Below are 18,601 nucleotides of genomic sequence, written 5' to 3' on the forward strand. Positions count from 1 at the left end.
GAAACCCATCGCTTTACTTCAGAAGGCCTTTATTCACCCTCTGGAATTGTATGGATTATTTTTATGATGGTTTGATGTGCTTTTTTGGACTTCAAAATCAGGAGCACCATTCTCTAACATTATAAAGTTTGGAAGAGCAAGGAGATTTTTTTTAGTATAACTCCGATTGTGTTCATCTGAAAGAAGATAGTCATATACACTTTGAGGGTAAATCAAGGGATAATTTTTATTTTTGGGTGAACTATCCCTTTAACGCTTAAACCGACACAGATAGAGATGATCAGTCCTGGGCTTCTCTCCACACTGGAGTCATTTCACAGATATGTTCCATGCCTACTTACATCACATTTGACCAAGTTCCCTCTCTGACATCAACTTAACGCATAATAATTCTCTTCTTGAATGAAATTGGGAGGTCAGAGAAGAAAAACTAATTTTTTAATTAAATGTAAACTTCTTTGTACCCATGGGATTAAACTGGTTTTGAAACCCAGGTTTAAAAGATGTGTACCCAGTGAAAAGCCTTATTGTGTGACTCATTGTATGATTCACTGATGGAAGCATTGATCACTTTTGCCGTGGTTTATCCCCCAGACAAAAGTGCCTTTTAATGTGGCATATGCATATTTACATAGGAATCAGAAATGTGGGAAACAAATATATCACATGTTACTTTTATTTAAATATAAATATGCATTGTTATTTTTTTTTTCCATGCACAACCAACAGAAACAATACTCGCAAGGACTGTCATGACAACAGCCAGGTTGTCAGAGCAAAAAATCCCACAGACTTAAAATTAGACAAAATTTTCTGACATCATATCTTCGCATAGAAACTCGGGGTGGGCTCATTTCACCCATCCTAGCAAGCAACCAATAAATGCTGACATTTCAACTCAACCACGCCCTAGCAACCACATACAGCACCCTGACTGCCAAACACTCAGATGTTATATACAGAAAGACGGTCCACTTGTATTACTATGAATGGGAGAAAGTGCACCGCATAATATGGCGGAATAATGCCCGCCTTTGAAATATAAGAGCCAATTGCCGATTGGTAAAGTCATTATAAAAACAGTCCTGAGACAAACACTTAGGACTGGGCATGCACATTAGCTTGGTCCAGCCTGAAAAATGCTTTTTTTTTTTGTCATGACTCGAGCGTTTAGAAACAAAATTTATGAGACAGTTGTTGTCAGATTTCATTGGTGATTTCAAATCTTAAATGTAATTTTTGATGGTTCCCCATTCAAAGAGATATGAGCTGCACTTGCATGCCAGAGAAGCATTTCAAAGATGGCCGCCAAGTGAAATGACTTGTTTTAAAGGAACTTTGCAAACACAATCTAGCCACACTCTAGCAACCATTTGGACCACCCTAACAACATGGGGGTGAGCTCTTTTGACTCAGACCGGCTAGTGGTCTTTAATTATCACCCTGGCAACTGCCTACCCATGCCCTAGCAACCATTTTGAGGACCCTAGCAATCATATACCAACTTAAACAAGTCATATCTCAGCACCAGAACATTGTATAGATATTGGAGTTGGCCCTAGCAATCACACAGAAGACTCTAGTACCTGCCTAGTGTCAAGTTGCCAGGCCAATCACCACATTTTCTTCTGAAAATGTACATATGTAGTTTTTATTTTTATTAGGCAGCAATATTTACCCTCTGTAAATATTGAATATCAGTGGTATTTTTCCTTTACAAGGACATCTTTTTGCTTTCAATACTTCAGTATGTCATGTAAAATAATTTAATCAATTAAATTAAATGAATTTATAAACAATTATGGCTGATTACAGTTTTATTTGGCAATGGTAGTGTTTTCATGTGGGGTTGGGGTTGTTTTGTTTTTGTTTTTTGTGAAAAACCACTTTATACTATCTACATTCAACATCACTTGCCTCTATGACAGTGAATACAAAACTAATCTGACAGATCTGGCACCTGCAGAGGCACTAAACTCATAACTACACAAAATCAGATTCTATCCTAAACATACTGAATGTTAAATAAGTCTCATGATAGAAATTTGCTATCATGAAATTTGAAATATCTGTTTGTTTGTTTGTTTGCCCCAAGCCCTGGTTAATTTCTGACTGGTCTTTGCAGAACAGAGAGATATAGAACTCTTGTATATGTATTAAATAACAGAACACACACATATACTGTGATCCCTGTCATCTGTTGCTCAAAGGTGGCTCCAATTCAGGAAATACATTGAGTTTCCTCATAATAAAACCACTTTGATTCCTGTTTGAGTATGCAACACTCTTCACATCGAAATAGTGTTTTGTTGGTCACAAGGATCAAAGCTCATTTCTCACCGAAGGGATTTCAAATTCAAAATGTCATCAGGTCTCTTTGCAAATCTTATGTAATCTGTAAGCAAACTTAAGTGAATTAGATGCAGTCTGTCAGACAACAATCCATAACACATGTATCTGACTCTAAATCATGGCAGCTTTTTAACAATTAAACCGCAAAGCTTTTCATCAAGGAAATTTCAAATGGGAAATTTAATCATTCTTTCTTGTGCTCTTTTTCTTCAAAGACATTTCCTTATCCTGTAATTGATGGTAACAAAATGTTAAATCTAGCCGTTTTATAAAAGATTGATGACTATGGTGGTTTTACATGCAAATGCAGTATGTGTAAGTGAGCACGCACCTAATCTGATGCTCTCACACACACAGGTGTGAGACGTGGACAGATGAGTAATGATGCCATTGGATAATTATATGTTCCTGACAGAGTGCACGTCTCTACAGGTGGGTGTGGACTGCTTCTGATTTTTAAAGACGCAGACCTTGGTCACACCACGTTGTTGGAAACGAGGGTAAATTCCAGTTTATTTTCAGCAACATGACAATTACACATGGCACCAATTTATGACCGTTTGCTAAACAATAAAACCAATGTCAGGAACTGCAAGACACAGTGCTGTCTCTCTCTGATCTATATGTCCCAAAAGATCTGAACCTACATCTATATTCATTCTCAGGAAACTGTGTCTAATTTATGCATTATAAATATATATATGCAAAAGTGGTGGTCACAGCCTTGCTATGATAATGATTTCAACTTTGTCACAATAAGTTTAGAGATCATTTAATTTGAACTGATAGCTGATTAGTTATGGAAGCACTGCATAGTTTTTGTGTCTTGTCATAAATTACACATAACATTAATAATAATAATAATAACAATAATAATCCATTAAATTTCTCTTTACTAGCATTTAATCTATTTAACCTTGACATTATTTCAGGGTTGAAAGTAAGTACAACAATGAAAGAGCACAAGCAGTAAGCTAGTAAAAGTAGTTGCACCACACCCCATTATTTAGTCAAAATAGTTTTTACTTCTATGGAAGTCAATGGGGCTCATCAACTGTTCGGTTACCCATATTCTACAAAATTACCAACATTCTTCAAAATATCTACTCTTGTGTTCAGCAGAAGAAAGAAATTCATACAGGTTTGGAACAACCTGAGGGTGAGTAATGATGACAGAATTTTCATGTTTGAGTGAACTATCCTTTTAAATGCTCAGACACTGTGTGAGAGATCTACTTTTGGACTTACTGTTTGAGCCATGTGATGTCAGAAAGATCAAACCACTGTTTTTGAAGGGGAAAATGTCACTGCATAACAGGGCTTAATGGAAATTGAGTGCAAATACAAATTTAGAATATTACAAGAGAGTATAGACAATGCATGATATTTGAATTTCAATTAAGGCAAGATTTAGTTGGAATTTGATTCTGAATAAACCTACAAGTAACAATTAATGGTGAATGAGGACATGTTTTAATATTAAATTCATTTATAAATATTAAGGTAAATATTCTAAACAGCTGTACTTCAATTATATCGGTAACAAGTTATGGAAACATGGCAGAATGATTGGCAGAAATTCATGAAATACCTGGGATTTAAACCTGAAACCTTCCGGTTCATGCCATTTAACTCCAAGTTAAACTGGTGGGGTAAAGTTCACTGGCAGATCCAAAACTATGATGATTTACACCGGAGACGTGAACCTGCCACCCCAAAATTCCTCTAATCACAGGTTAAGTCACTTACAACATTCTTGGGGTATTTAAGCAGCTGAGGGGCCTGTGCAGGTGGGTGGAGGGTGGCAAGAGGATTATCTTATAATATTTCATAGGTAGTGTTAAGCTTCTGCTCTTAAGTGCTTCACGTGGTCATATTATGTCAAACATAGTGGCTAATCTAGTGTTAGTGGAGCGCTGCTCAGACTAAAATCGACTGTTTCAAAACAAACACGCAAAAATCCAAAAACTGCTCTTAAACCTAAGCCTCATTAACACTGATCTACTGATGGCTGCCTTTCTGATGATCACATGGAGCCTTCAGCTCAGGTTTAGTGAGACATATGGGACATTTCTGGAATGGTAATGGCTAGTTGAACATTTGTATGTTTTATAGAGTTTAACAAACCAAAACATTCCTACATAATGTGCTCTGAAACTGAACTACCACGTGGAGGACACATTCTGGACAAAAATAGTAAATTTTTGAGTGGAATCTGTAAGCGATGCAACTCTAAGCAACATCTAAAACAACTAATAAAATAAAAATAAATAAATAAATAAAATCAAGCTCTGTTTTTAGACATAACACTGATATGCATTTTAAAAAAGTGCATTTTAAAAAAAGTTGTCATGAAAATGTTAAAGTCCCCCTGTAGTCAATAATTTTGTCCCTAAAAAATCATCTTTGATCACCAAAATGACCTATTTAAATGTTTTTTTTTTCTTAAAATAGCTTGAATGTAACTCTACACCCTTGCTTCATTTAGTATACACTGTTTTTTGAATATGCAAATTAGCCCCGCCTCCACTCACACCAGCTCAGAGATCCACTCATTGAAAATCACACAAAGACGTGATTGGTTACAAGGTAGTTTGTTACGTCAGAAACACCAGCGATTTCAAACACCATTTTTAAAACTGTCTTTGGTTCACTACAGTTGAGAAGAAAATACAATGGTGCTGACATATAAATTTGCACATGGTTTGTCTTAAAGCATATTAAAAACACCACATAGACATATAAACAACATTTTAAAATTGTTTTTTTTAACCACAGGGGGACTTTAAAAAAATTTTCATGAAATTTAGGAATTATTCCAGGATTGCAGGCAATACTGTTCCTGCTAAGATTGAGTGTACTGTAGTAAATGATAAATATAAAAGTGTAAATGATTTTCCACTGAATGAAGCTTCACCGGCAGCTCGGTATGAAGGTTGAGTCAGTGACTTAGAAAAGTGTCATTGAAAAGTTTCCTGATGCTAAACTCAACAAGAGGAAGCCGAAAACGCTGAGAAATGGGATGTGGCCAATGCAATACTGTACAGTATGTATGGATACAATAGAGACATGCAGGAGCATCAAACATCTGTCTTCTTTGGGACTAGTTTAAATCAATGCTATCTCATGACCAATTTGTACGTATTTTTCGGACGAATTCATACAATTTGTCTAAACCCCAGTGACGGGTAGGTTTAAGGGCGGGGTTAGGGGTAGGTCATTCATGCAAATTCATACAATTTGTCTAAACCCCAGTGACTAGTAGGTTTAGGGGCAGGGTTAGGGGTAGGTCATTCGTACAAATTCATACCAATTTGGCAACTCATAAAATACGTACGATTTAGCAAAAAACGTATGTATTCGTACAAGAGAGGTCGTACGAAAATCGTATGAATTGCCGTGAGATCGGGTTGGTTTAAACTAATAGGGCAGATGATGGCAGTTTTTAGTTTAAAGAAAATTATTCGCAGTTGGACCACAAAAAGTATACCAATAATTAACATCATATATGCTCCTGAATGAAAACAATGCGTCTGGAGTTTTTTCACATTATCCTACAGTACCGACATGTCAAAATTATGAAAGAATATTCAAACAAAATTTTATAGAAAAAGGCAATATAATTTGAAAATAAATATGCTGTACTACAGTACACAGACACAAAAAGATGTTAATATTCAACATATTTACATGGAGTAAATAAATAATATTTAAACTGTAAAACTCCAAATCAGACCACATTTGAGCATACTGTTTCAGCTTGTTAGATCTTATTATAGTACAAGTAAATGGTGACATTGGTTTGGCCTATATTTACATTTGGCTGCTATATTGTTATTCAATACGTATGTCACACACTGACATCAAGACTGTTTTGCCAAAACGTACTCACACATGCACACACACAAACACTAGCCTCGTTTGCACACAAAATCACATTTACACAGTTTGTTAGAGATCACACGGCACACACACACATCTGCAGTAAGGCGGCAAAGTCAAGGCAGTTGGCAACATAACTCGATCAGTTATAGGAATGTTTCTCTGTTCATCTACGGAAAATAAAATATGTTGAAAAGCTTTTTTGCTCCAGACAGCCATGGAGCTTTGCAGAGGCCAAGAATATCCATCTTAACACTGCACATAAATAGGTCAAATTAAATACAAAGAGATAGAATAATGAAAATATTCTTAAAAAAAAAAAATCATAAATTACTGAATTGTTTGGGGGAATAGGTTTGTACGAAAATTCCAAGACTAGCTGAACGACAACGAAAAACCTAGCGAAAAATCTTTGTCTTAAATCCCCAGTAGTGTGAAAGCATGGAACCTAATCACACGATCTACTCAAAGTGGTTTCCAAATATGTCAAAGAATGAATATCCCTTTAAGGAGTGAATATGACCAAAATCCTCTTGGGTTTGCCTCAAGGTCAGAGCTCTGGTGCAAACATTTACCACAGCGGCCAGCGGGTTTCCATGGTTTCACTGTGTGACATTCCAAAGGCAGATTCAGTTCTGTCTACCATCAAAACTCCAGTCATTTATCCATCTCTTAAAACACGCATTGTGCTCAGTGTTCATGTACTGGGAGGAATGATTCCACAGCGCGTAATGGACGCTGACGCATTGTTGCAGTCCTCCAAATGTTTTGTTTGATCTTGTTTACATTTCAATTCACATGAACAACTGCACAGCAGACCCAAATCCAGTGATGTGATTCATTGAGTATGACTTCGATTTCGAGTACGTCCGACTTTACGCACGCCAGCCAAGATCAGAAACATTTACGTAGGTCTTTTGCGAAGACCTTTAGCAGCAAATCAAATCCTGTGCTTTCAGTCTCTCGGTTCGCTTAATACACACATGAAAATCATGAAAATATAAAGACAGAGCATTTAATTGACTATTAACCCCCCACCTCCCCCAAACCCCTTCATTTCATTCTCTCAATATCTCCGTGATGGAAAAATGAGACCAAAGTTCAAAGCTGAAAGTTCAAAGTGCTGTGAATTACTGGTGAAAAATTCCTTCATGTCAGAGTCCATTCTCAAGTCTGTTCGGTTCACCTCCTTGGTTTGTCACATCTGGGAAAGTAAGTAGAAAAATCACAAATGAAATCTCTATAACATCTCAATTGTCCTACCCAAGAAGGGAAGAAGTTTAAACCTTTGCTCAAGGTTCCTGCCAAATAAAGGCTCCCTTTGACAAACAGGGTATCTTACATGTGTTTCCTACATTTTCAGAAGAGATGCATCGATGTCTCAAACTGACATACTCTGATTTACCAATATACAACTCAAACATTTCTCATGAAATTCTTCCAATTTGTCAATCATTTTTTACACTCTTTCAGTATATCAACATATCTTTCAGTTGTTTTGGAGAAACATATGGGACAAAGTTGATATTTAAAGAAGCAGCAACCATCACTTTCAAGGGAAAGGGCAGTATGAACATCCTGCCAAACATCTCCATTTGTCTTCTGCTGAAGTAGGAAAGTCATAAGGGTTTGGTACAACATGACGATAAGTAAATGATAAGAGTATTCATTTAATTTCCTATTGCTTGAAATGAAAGATCAACCTCTGAGCAGCACATCTTTTGTCAAGGGATGTATAAGACAATACAAAAACAGGAAGGCCAGTCTTGCACTAACGTGTAGATGCACAAACAAGTGTAGATTTACAAACACACCTGCAGGTCCTTTCGTTGAGTTCTAGTTGTTTAGACCTGCAGTCGGCTTCAGAGTGTTTACAGGAGCACTGACACGTCTCTGGGTCTTGAACAAACAACTTTTTTCTCCTTTCAGAGCATGTAGAACAGCAAGGCTCACACTGACTACTGAAAAGAGACAGAATGAGAGAAAAGGAGAAGGATTGGGGGAGATTACTGCTGATACATTGTCATTGCCATTATTAAACACTTTCACCCAAACATACACACACAAGCACTTGGTGAGTCAAGTAGTATACTTTTTGAGTCCCCCTGGTCTGGTACCATGGTTTCGTCCCTTCTGAGGGTCCTAGGGGGGTTTGTAGAATGTAAATAGCTGAAGTTATAGGCAGGATGTGGCCATGCACCTGCAAGCTCAGTTGATGCAAGAAAATAATGAAAACAACCATAAACTGTTTAATTTTCACTCTTTCCTTCTTAGAAGAGCATACTGGAATAAAAGGCAGAGAGAGCGCAGTGAGAATCCAGTGTTTATTGCTTCTTGTAGTGTTGGATCAGGGTCATCAGGACACATGTACAGTACGAAATGATGGACTCCAAGAGGAAGATTCACACATATTTGTGCCAAGTGACCTTTTTTTGAAGCCAATATTGCTCTGAGGACAGGCTTATCAAAACCAAATTCTAACCCTGACCTGATTTTAAATCACAACAGGCCTATTTACACAAAGAACGACTGGCATGAAAAACATGCACAACACTTTAGTTTACCCTTATTTTTGTGCTTTGGCCACTTTCTTAGCAGGAAGAAAGGATAGGAATATTGAGAGAAAGAGGACTATGTTAAGGAAATGTCTGATTTAAACCACATCTCAATCATTTTCTTAGCATCAAGTCACATTAACATTTTACATCCAAATTTGAAATCCATCTTTTCAGAGTTTGTCATAAATTAAGTGTGAATAACTGTGGTGCAAATAAAAACATACTTTCATGCTCTTTGTCACAACAGGCCTTAAATCTAATTTTATTTTTTTTAATATGAAAACCCAAACCCCAGCCCTCAGAAAAATACTGACCTCAAAAGCATCAGTCTCACAGGAGCAGACTGTCCTCATGTGCATTTCTTCGCTCTTTCTTTTTCATTGAAACACATTTAATTTCCCAATTACTGGGAGAAGCACCAAAGTAAACAGGCTTTTTGACTTTCGTAATGCTGTGCGGCAGAGCTCGCGCAGCATGACAAGACCAAACTCACAGCGATGAATTAAAAAACAAATCTCACACAATCCTTCTCATGTGTCAGAGAAGACAGACCCTTTGTGAGGATGATGGTCCTAATACAATAAAAAAAAAAAAAAAAGATGAGAACAAAAAAACATTCCAAAAACAGGAAGCAGCACAAACAAGGTTGTGATTCCAACAGAAATATTGTAACAGATTAGTACCATCAACTGAAAGCCATGCTGAGTGGGTCGGTTAAGTTTTTATGTCGGCTACCTCCCCACTGCTCACCTCCTCTGATCATAGAGCTTGATTTATTGGGTCCTGTGGCACAACCTATAGAGCACAACTGTACAGCTCCAGAAACAGAAATCCCATTCATTTTCCCCATTGAAAAACAGATGAGCTCAGAGGCTGTTAAGCGATGGTGGTCATTTCTGAATTCCCATGAAATGCTGCACTACTCACAATCCTTAAGCAAGATCCTCCAATAAGAGATCCTGAGAACTTAACCTGGAAATGATAACAAATCTAGTTTTGCTAGGTAGCTTCTGAGACTGTCCATTCCCATAAAGCACTGCTAGTGACAAAATCCAAGGAGTTAACTTATCCACAATCAATATACTTCATCACTTTGCAATAAACATCTCATGTCAAATTGTAGCGTCTCTATATATTTTATTATATGCCTACAATTAATGACTTGTCAGACTTGTTAGTGTATTGTGGTTCTTGTTTGGATTACATCATTCACAATGCTGCATGGAATGAATAATTCATTCTCTCATAAAAGACTACTTTTTTCCCAAATCAAAGGTTGTAGTACTATATTCATTCTGGAGTTGACTGGTTTGCTTAAAGGCTTAGAACTCTTTACCGAAGATGCCTACGGAGACCTAATGGAAAATGAATGGGAAAATAATTCTGACTAAAAAAAGTGGACAGTCACTGTGGCACTCTACTGGTTTGTGCCTTTTAGTCCTCAACAATTTTGGCAAAACATTGTTAATGTTAATGGTTTTAGCATGTGCTTCGGCATTAGTAAGGCAAGCTCTGTGAGAGCAGAGATCGAGCATGTGGTTTTGGTCAGTTTTAATTAAGTGGCAGAGGAGTTGATGGATTAATGGCAATTAACACCGTCCGACAGAAATGCACTGATTAAAGGAGGCATAAAATCTCCTCCCAAATTAATTTGACAACCAAGAGTGCCAAACTCAGGTGCAGGTGAGAGGAGGCGAACGCAGAGGTGACGTACAAATCCCGCTTTTTTTCACGGTTTTTCTTTCTCTTTCGCTTTTGGCCTTTGCCCTTCCGGGGTTTTCTGGAAAGGGAACATGACAAACAAAGAAGAACATCGAAAAACAAAAACTGAATCGGAGTTGTTGCAAAAGATCATCCACACAGTCAGACTGCAGTGAACAAAGTGCTAAAATGATCCAGATGGAAACATCAGTAAACATGTCCCACTAAAACACATCTTTCTCTTCTTGTTCTTGTATTAGTGCCTGACACAACAGCAAACTCCAGAGACAATTTGAAATGAAAAGCCAGCCAAGCTCTGGGAAAATTCGCCAATTCTTCAGATTCTCTCTCACGAAAGAAGTTTCAATAAATAAACAAGGCATTAAATCTTCAAAAGCATCACCAATGTTAGCACAACTCCTGGCTGGTGCAAAACACAGACAAACTGATTCAAACTGAGCCAAAGATCAAAGTCTACTGGGGATTTTTAACTCTCAAAGTCTAATGGAAACCGTCAAATGCTCGCTTTCATTATAACGAGAATACTGACCAATCAGCAAATCAACACACAGTGTTAGCGACATACACTTCCATTTATCTTTCGGATAGCTGAAAATCCTGGCATATCACGTCAGACACGTCAGGCAGCAAGAATGTGAACTTTCCCCTATCTCGCAATCAGAGTACAAACTGATGTTCTGCGATATGTTTAAGGTTATTTGCATTAGTGGTTGACCAATATGGGTTTTTCAATGCTCGATGAAAATAAGTAGAGAGCAGGGTGGCTGATATATGCAGTATTCATTAAAAAATATTTGAAAACATTTAATTGAATCAATCATTTCATAAAGGCGTCTCTAACAAATGATACGAAGTTGACGCTCTTTAAACAGAACATCAGGACTATAAAATAGTTGAATTTGCTCCTACACAGCTGACAAATCAGGCTGGTTATCATCTACGATTACATCTCAATCATGATATGAGGCAGTGTCTGTGGACACGGTGCTCTGCCAAGGAACAGCCTCTGTGTCAAAGGGCCAATTGTTTACCAGAACCAGAAAACATTTAAACATTTTAAACCCCTAGAGATAACCTCTGACCCGTAACACATCTGCCACACGATCAACACACTCAACTTCAGTAAACGTTTAAACACTTCGGCCCACATTCTCTGGTGAGAGGGAGTCATCAGAGAGGAGGTTGACTGACCGCTGCGGTATCTCTGAGGAGTGGAAATGGGCTCGTAAACAAACGCAGAAAACAGTGTCTTATCGCCGGACGTAAAGACACTTCAGAGATGACAAATCCCTCTGTTACCTCAATGAACCTCAGATCATAAAGCAGAGCTTAGCCGACGCAGAGATGAATGTGGGGCGAGGGCATTGAACTAGCGGGCGAAACTCGCACACCTGTTCACAAAGCTCTTTACACACCTGAGGAGCTGAATTCACGCTTGAGAAAGCAACGTGCAACGACATGAAGACATCAAATAGGAAGAGAGATCAGATAATGGTGTAAGGGTCAGAGAGTATCTCAGTTCATTTGAAGAAGGCTGGATTAACAAAAGCAGTAGTTCTGGTCTTTTGGGTTAGGGCTGGGCAATATAGATTAAAAGGGTTTGTTTTGTGTCCCTATACAATATAGCAAGTATCTACTTTTCCACACAATTTTTCACAAAGTGGAGGACATTTAGGAAGAATGTGTATGTATTATTATAAGACAGAAGTAATTTTTAGTAACACATTAATATGTGATAAAACAAACAAATTGTTGAATCAGAGCTGAACTGATTCACTGATTGAAGTAGGGATCACAAAATGGGCCCCTATAATACACCCGGCGCAATGCGACGCAAGGCGCAGCGCAAGTGTGTTTGCTAGTTTGCGTCCGGCGCCATTCGCGTTTTCCCGTTCAGCGCCACGTCCTTAAATTAGTAAATTCATTTGCGCCAGTTAGTGCGCCCATGGGCGTGCTGGTCTAAAAAAAGAGGTGTGTTCAGGCGCATTGCTGGCGCATTGCTATTTTAAAGGAGCTGAAAATAGACTGCACCATAGACCAACTCAAACCTGGTCTAAAGTCTAAAGTCAATGGCGCAATATTTTTTTGTTAGAGCGCGTTGGTAGAAGCTGCGCCTCTGGGCGCGTCCACAGTGTGCGTTGACTTTGCTTATTGCACACAATGCGCATCACACAAACATGCCAAATATTAAAAACAAAAGGATTACAGTGTCAAAGAATATTATTGTGTAGGCTAAATAAATATAAAAATGTAATGATGAATAGTCATTGCGTGTATTAGAATTAGGCTACCTATTTTCAATTCAGCCTATTACTACTTATAATGATGAAAGAAATTGGCTAATTAATTGAACAATCGTGCAAATACACACACATATATATTAACTGACTCATCGCGCAGAGCTTTAACTTCGCGCACGAGCAGATCGGTTTCTTCGCTTGAAAAGCGTTCAGCTTTTCCGCCAACAAATTCCGCCATGTAAATAGCAATCCGCCATGGCGCGAGTGCATCTCGCTCTTAAAGGGAATGGGAGATGACACTCTGATTGGTTTATTGAACGTTACGCCCATTACTCATTAAGAGAATAAGGACAACCCATTTCAAAAATGCGCCCCGGCGCACGGACCGTTTTTCTGTCATTAAAAAGTGGATTTGGACATGCCCTGAGTGCACCTGCGCCGTGTGCTTTACACTTTGCGTTTAGATCGTTAAAATAGGGCCCAATGACTCTAAAGCGCATCTTTAGAGACAACATAACAGTCAAATAAAAACATATTTACTATATGTTTACTATAAGGTTGCCTACATATATATTGCCAGCAAAGATATCATGCCTACATTATATTGCCCAGTCCTAGTTTTAGTGTAGCTTTAGTTTGACAATGGTGCCACTAATGATTTTCAAGCTCTAAATCACCTGTTAGCTTGGTTCATGTGTTTAAAAACATCAGTGAAGAGTTCCACTGTTCTCTCACGATCAGATTTTATGGCTTTATGTAACATGAAAAGCAAAGCAGATGAGATGAAAGGATCAGGGAGACAAGGAAAACAGGAAGGAATACACATAGCTGGAGATAAGAGTGACTGAGATAAAGGCAGAGAGATTAGGAAACAAAAATGAATGCAAGAATGGAGGGGAAAATGACAAAATAAAGCGATGGCAGAAGCACACACACACACACACACACACACACACACACATCATCACCACACTAGAACAATGTCACTCACTTTTCTCTTTTCTCTGGAAGATCTATTTTCCGCCTGAAAGAGCAACAAAAAGAGCGAGACATTACCTCAGGAAACATTGTTTGTTTGTGAGCACACAATCACTCACACAATTAAAGGTGCCCTAGAATTAAAAATTGAATTTACCTTGGCATAGTTAAATAACAAGAGTTCAGTATATGGAAATGACATACAGTGAGTCTCAAACTCCATTGTTTCCTCCTTCTTATATAAATCTCATTTGTTTAAAAGACCTCAGAAGAACAGGCGAATCTGAACATAACACCGACTGTTACGTAACAGTCGGGATCATTAATATGTACGCCCCCAATATTTGCATATGCCAGCTCATGTTCAAGGCATTACACAAGGGCAGGACGTCTGGATCTGTGTACAGCTGAATCATCAGACTAAGTAAGCAAGCAAGAACAACAGCGGAAAATGGCAAATGGAGCAAAAATAACTGACATGATCCATGATATCATGATATTTTTTGTGATATTTGTAAATTGTCTTTCTAAATGTTTCGTTACCATGTTGCTAATGTACTGTTAAATGTGGTTAAAGTTACCATCGTTTCTTACTGTATTCACAGAGACAAGTCGTTATTTTCATTTTTTAAACACTTGCAGTCTGTATAATTCATAAACAACTTCATTCTTTATAAATCTCTCCAACAGTGTGTAATGTTAGCTTTAGCCACAGAGCACTATCAAACTCATTCAGAATCAAATGTAAACATCCAAATAAATACCATACTTACGCGATTAGACATGCTGCATGACGAACACTTTGTAAAGATCCATTTTGAGGGTTATATTAGCTGTGTGAACTTTGTTTAAGCTGTTTAAGGCAAGCGCCAGCTCCGTGGGCAGGGAGCTTGAGCATTTAAAGGGGCCGCAGCCTAAATCGCCTCATATTTAATGATGCCCCAAAATAGGCAGTTAAAAAAATTTATTTAAAAAAATCTATGGGGTATTTTGAGCTGAAACTTCACAGACACATTCAGGGGACACCTTAGACTTATATTACATCTTTTAAAAAGACGTTCTACGGCACCTTTAAAGATCTGCACATGCAGAAAACAGAACAGACAAACATCCACTTATACCCCTCAATTATATTAATACAACTAGAAATACAATTATAGAGCAGATAGTATCAAATGTTGGATTAATCTGACAGTCTTTCATACAGTAAATTCCTCAAGAAAAGTTTTTATTTTAAAAATGGAAAAGATTTTCTTTCATGGGTAAGACATGAAATGGTTTGTCCCCATTTAGGTAGCTATGTGTATGTATAGGTGTAGAAATGAGGATTCTTACCGACACTGGCATTCACTATGTTCTGCAAAACTCATGAAAAAGTCACTTTGCTGACGGAGAGGTTTCACTCTTTTAATCTACAGAAAAAGCAATAACACACATTAAAACGCCACATCACAGACATACAGGCAGTTAGTGTTAAGTAAAAGCTACATTCAGCACTACCTAAAACTTGGCTACTTTTATTCGGAAGAAACTGCTAGCTTGGCCAAAAAGAGAGATAAAGGGTTTGAGTGTGGGAGACAAAGTAGAGGAGTGTAGGGTTTCCAAAAAGTAGACTTAACAAGATTCAGACAGATAGTGGGAGAAAATAGAGAGAAAAAGAGAGCAACAGTCTGGAAGTTAGGGGTCTCTGACCTCCAAGGTAATGTTGTATGTGATGGTGGGGGTGCATTCCAACATTTCATCATTACAGCACCCAGCACAGCGGGTGAGAACCACACAGGACGGTATGAAGATATGCTCTATGTCATCAGGGTATTCCTGCTGAATTTCCACCAGCAATTCCCGAGGACGACAAAGTGACTTGTTATACACCTCCATGAATGGCACCACTGCAAGTTAGAGAAAAAGGGGAAATCAGTTCATTGTTTTATTTTTTGTTTGTATTTTTGCCAAAAATGTAGAACCTTTTTGGCCAAGAGTTGCACAATTTTTTTTAGGCCTTTTTCAAGGCCAACACTGTTTGGAAATCTGGGAGCCCTTCTTGGAATTTGTGACTGACATGGGTGTCCATTTAAACCATGTACATTCCTTGAGTTGCACTCAGCCTACTTTACACACACACACACACGCACACAAAAGACCCAAAAGTAGCCTGTGTGTATATTTTGTAAAGCTGATTGAGTCTCATTTTACATGAAGAAAAAAAAAACACACTTAAATGAAACGTGGTTCTCTGGGTTTAGCAGAGATTGAGCAATGAGAGGTTTGGCAATGCTCACTCCAAATTATCCCTTGGAGATTTGTGTTCAGATGTAATACAAACCACACTGGATCATGCGCTTCTAATAAATACAACAATTTATCCTAACCTATACAGTGTCAGTTTGATTAAAGGCACAGCATTGCCCTCCTTCACCCATCCACCAGAGGGCGCTGTGCTCATGTGTCCAGTCTCTAGATGACACCATTGAGTTCAAACAGACACTCACCGTCATATGTGCTTTTGCCTCCCTCCCTCGGTATGTAGGCACTCTGTGGTATACATAAAAAAGAAATTCGTATTTAAAGACTGTGTTCAGTTATACATATTTGTTCACAATGGTAAATCAAAAGAGTCCCAACAGGTTTGACTAGTTATTCACCACAGCATCGTTTCCTCAGTTTTAGAATGATGCAACAAATTACCTCATTTCATTTCAAAACCAAAGTTCATTAAAAAAAACAACGTAATAAGGTTAGCCATCACAAAGAATGATTATATTTGCTTGTGTAGCCTATATAAACATTGCTTTTTAAAAATAACGTTACTCAAGTACACATATAAACAATAACAACCTATAGTATTTATTTCAAAAAAGGACTTGAGACTTGAAAAATCTGACACTTGACTTAAACTTGCCCTTGACAGTCAAAACTTTACGAACTCTGTTTTAGAGACTTGTGAACATGTCGGATCTCACACACTTCAGATTTTCAAGAAGCTCTTTGGAGACACGTGCACTTCTCAGTGAAGCTTTTTTTCCCCTTTCCATCTGAGCTTTTTAGACCGGCGCAACTTTATCTTGGGTTTTATATGGGTTTACATGCATTACTTGATCACATGATGCCATTGCCATAAGCACAAACTTCTCATCAAACTGTCTGATTTACAATTTTTATAGTAGTCATCCATGCCCTTGAATATAAAGTTTCGAATTTCATCAAGAATAAGTCTGTTTGGTAGAAGATTTCCTGAAGGTATGCTCAAATCACAACTTAAATGATTTATTTCTTTATATTGTGGTCTCCCGATGCCGGATATGTTGGTGCCCGGATCGTCTGAGGAGCTATACTGTAGCTGCGCCTTTAAAGCGTAATAATATCACTAAGGTGGCTATGATAGGGCCTTCACCATAATCGACAACAAACTTCCCAACAGTTGAATGGACTCTGATTGCGCATATCGCTGGATTCCCCCGATTGCAACCTGTCTACTGTGTTAAACGGCTCAATGTGGGATGGTCAGATTTGCCTGTCCAAGTCATTTTGAAGAGCTTGGCAAAACATGGTCAATGACCTCGCAAGGGGAACACAAGGACGTCCAATAGTGGCGCAGACACATTACATTCGAAATAACACTATTTAAAATTCAACCAATACGTCGGCGTCTTTCTCTATATATATGCATAGGGATATAAAACTTACCTTGACAGCTGAAAAATACAGAAGCGTCACAATAAATAACTGGAGCACGCGAACGGCAAAGTTCATGATTGAATTTATAAGGCGAATAACTCTTTTTAAAACCCTATCCGATGATAGGCGGACTTTAGCAAACGCATTGGTAAAGGTCTCAGGAAGCAAGTTAGACATGAGTAGAGGCTTCTTCACACGGGGTCCGACCTATAGGTGCAACAAGAAACCCATGTTGGTCCCACAACACGCATGCAAACACCTGAGAGACCGTGAGATCCACGGAAACTGTTACAACGTCTCTCAGCTGTTGCCGATTATTTTCAGAATATCCAGAAATATGAGAATCCAGGACGCAGGTCCTCTCACATTGTTGAGAAGTAGATCACTTTTTTCTTCCAAGGCTATTACAATCCACATCACAAAAGTAATCCCATGCTTAGCCTGCCGCCCGTCTCCAAGTGCGCTGGGTTCATTGGGAAAGGGACGCAGAATGGATAAGGAACTCACTCGCCGATATAAATTTCAGTATTGCCAACAGTGTAGGCTATTATTAGTGGAGCATACAGTGATACCAGTGAGAACACAAAGACGCTGAAGAGAGAATGCGATATCCAAGCGCACTTCTAGTCCCTACGAATGAACATTGCTTTAATTCCGCTTCCTGTTGGATTTGTCGGCTTGATTCTCAAGTTCTCCCTCTTGCCGTTATGAATGATCAGGGACGCCGCCGTTCCCCGGTTTTAACGAACAGCTTCAGCTGTCGGTCAGTTCTGGGACCACAGTGATTGAAACTCAACGCCATTGGACGAGTCACTGCGATGGGCGTGGCTATAGTGGTGTCAGCGTGGACGGATCGGACGTTCAGCGTCTCATTTAAGTTCAATGCGCAGACATTAACTTATTGATAACTAAGAGCTAATGTAAAACGAGAGTTTAGAGTGCTGGCATCAATTATGTTTAGATATTTGATATAAAAGTGGTCTAGTGTTTCATCACATGAGCAAACAGTTATAGCCCTCTTATTGCAAGTTTGGCTCTCTGAAATACTTGATTTTTATTGGTCAATCGCGGCATTCAATGGTCAAATATTTCTGAATAATGACCATTGTCCATAGCGACGCAGTATAACTGGCCAACTGTAGCTCATAAAATCATTTGAATTCAGTTTCAGAATGATTTAATTAGCCTTATTGT

The 18,601-nt window shown here is 38.4% G+C and overlaps 1 protein-coding gene across 14 annotated transcripts in view; it reads right to left on the reverse strand.

The window, feature by feature from the left end:
- The window catches only part of vegfab (vascular endothelial growth factor Ab), a 52,685-nt gene extending 34,414 nt beyond the window's left edge, over positions 1–18,271 (reverse strand). For 4 of the 14 annotated variants that reach the window (XR_010895676.1, XR_010895675.1, XR_010895674.1 and 1 more), the window contains exons 1-7: positions 17,417–18,270; positions 16,222–16,264; positions 15,425–15,621; positions 15,068–15,144; positions 13,746–13,778; positions 10,507–10,572; positions 8,049–8,195 (exon numbers count right to left, since the gene is read on the reverse strand). Coding sequence is in view for 9 of the 14 variants with exons in the window: in XM_067391670.1 (XP_067247771.1) it covers positions 8,049–8,195; positions 10,507–10,572; positions 13,746–13,778; positions 15,068–15,144; positions 15,425–15,621; positions 16,222–16,264; positions 17,417–17,584 (731 nt within the window). In the remaining 5 variants the exon portion in view is untranslated. Of the gene's footprint in view, positions 1–135; positions 7,439–8,048; positions 10,573–13,745; positions 13,779–15,067; positions 15,145–15,424; positions 15,622–16,221; positions 16,265–17,416 lie in introns of those variants that run through there. The other 10 variants (XM_067391674.1, XM_067391671.1, XM_067391677.1 and 7 more) reach the window with 10 other exon arrangements.
- Between the last annotated feature and the right edge of the window lie 330 nt (positions 18,272–18,601).

Source organism: Chanodichthys erythropterus, chromosome 8 (genome assembly GCF_024489055.1).
Source record: "Chanodichthys erythropterus isolate Z2021 chromosome 8, ASM2448905v1, whole genome shotgun sequence".
Classification (NCBI taxonomy): Eukaryota; Metazoa; Chordata; class Actinopteri; order Cypriniformes; family Xenocyprididae; genus Chanodichthys; species Chanodichthys erythropterus.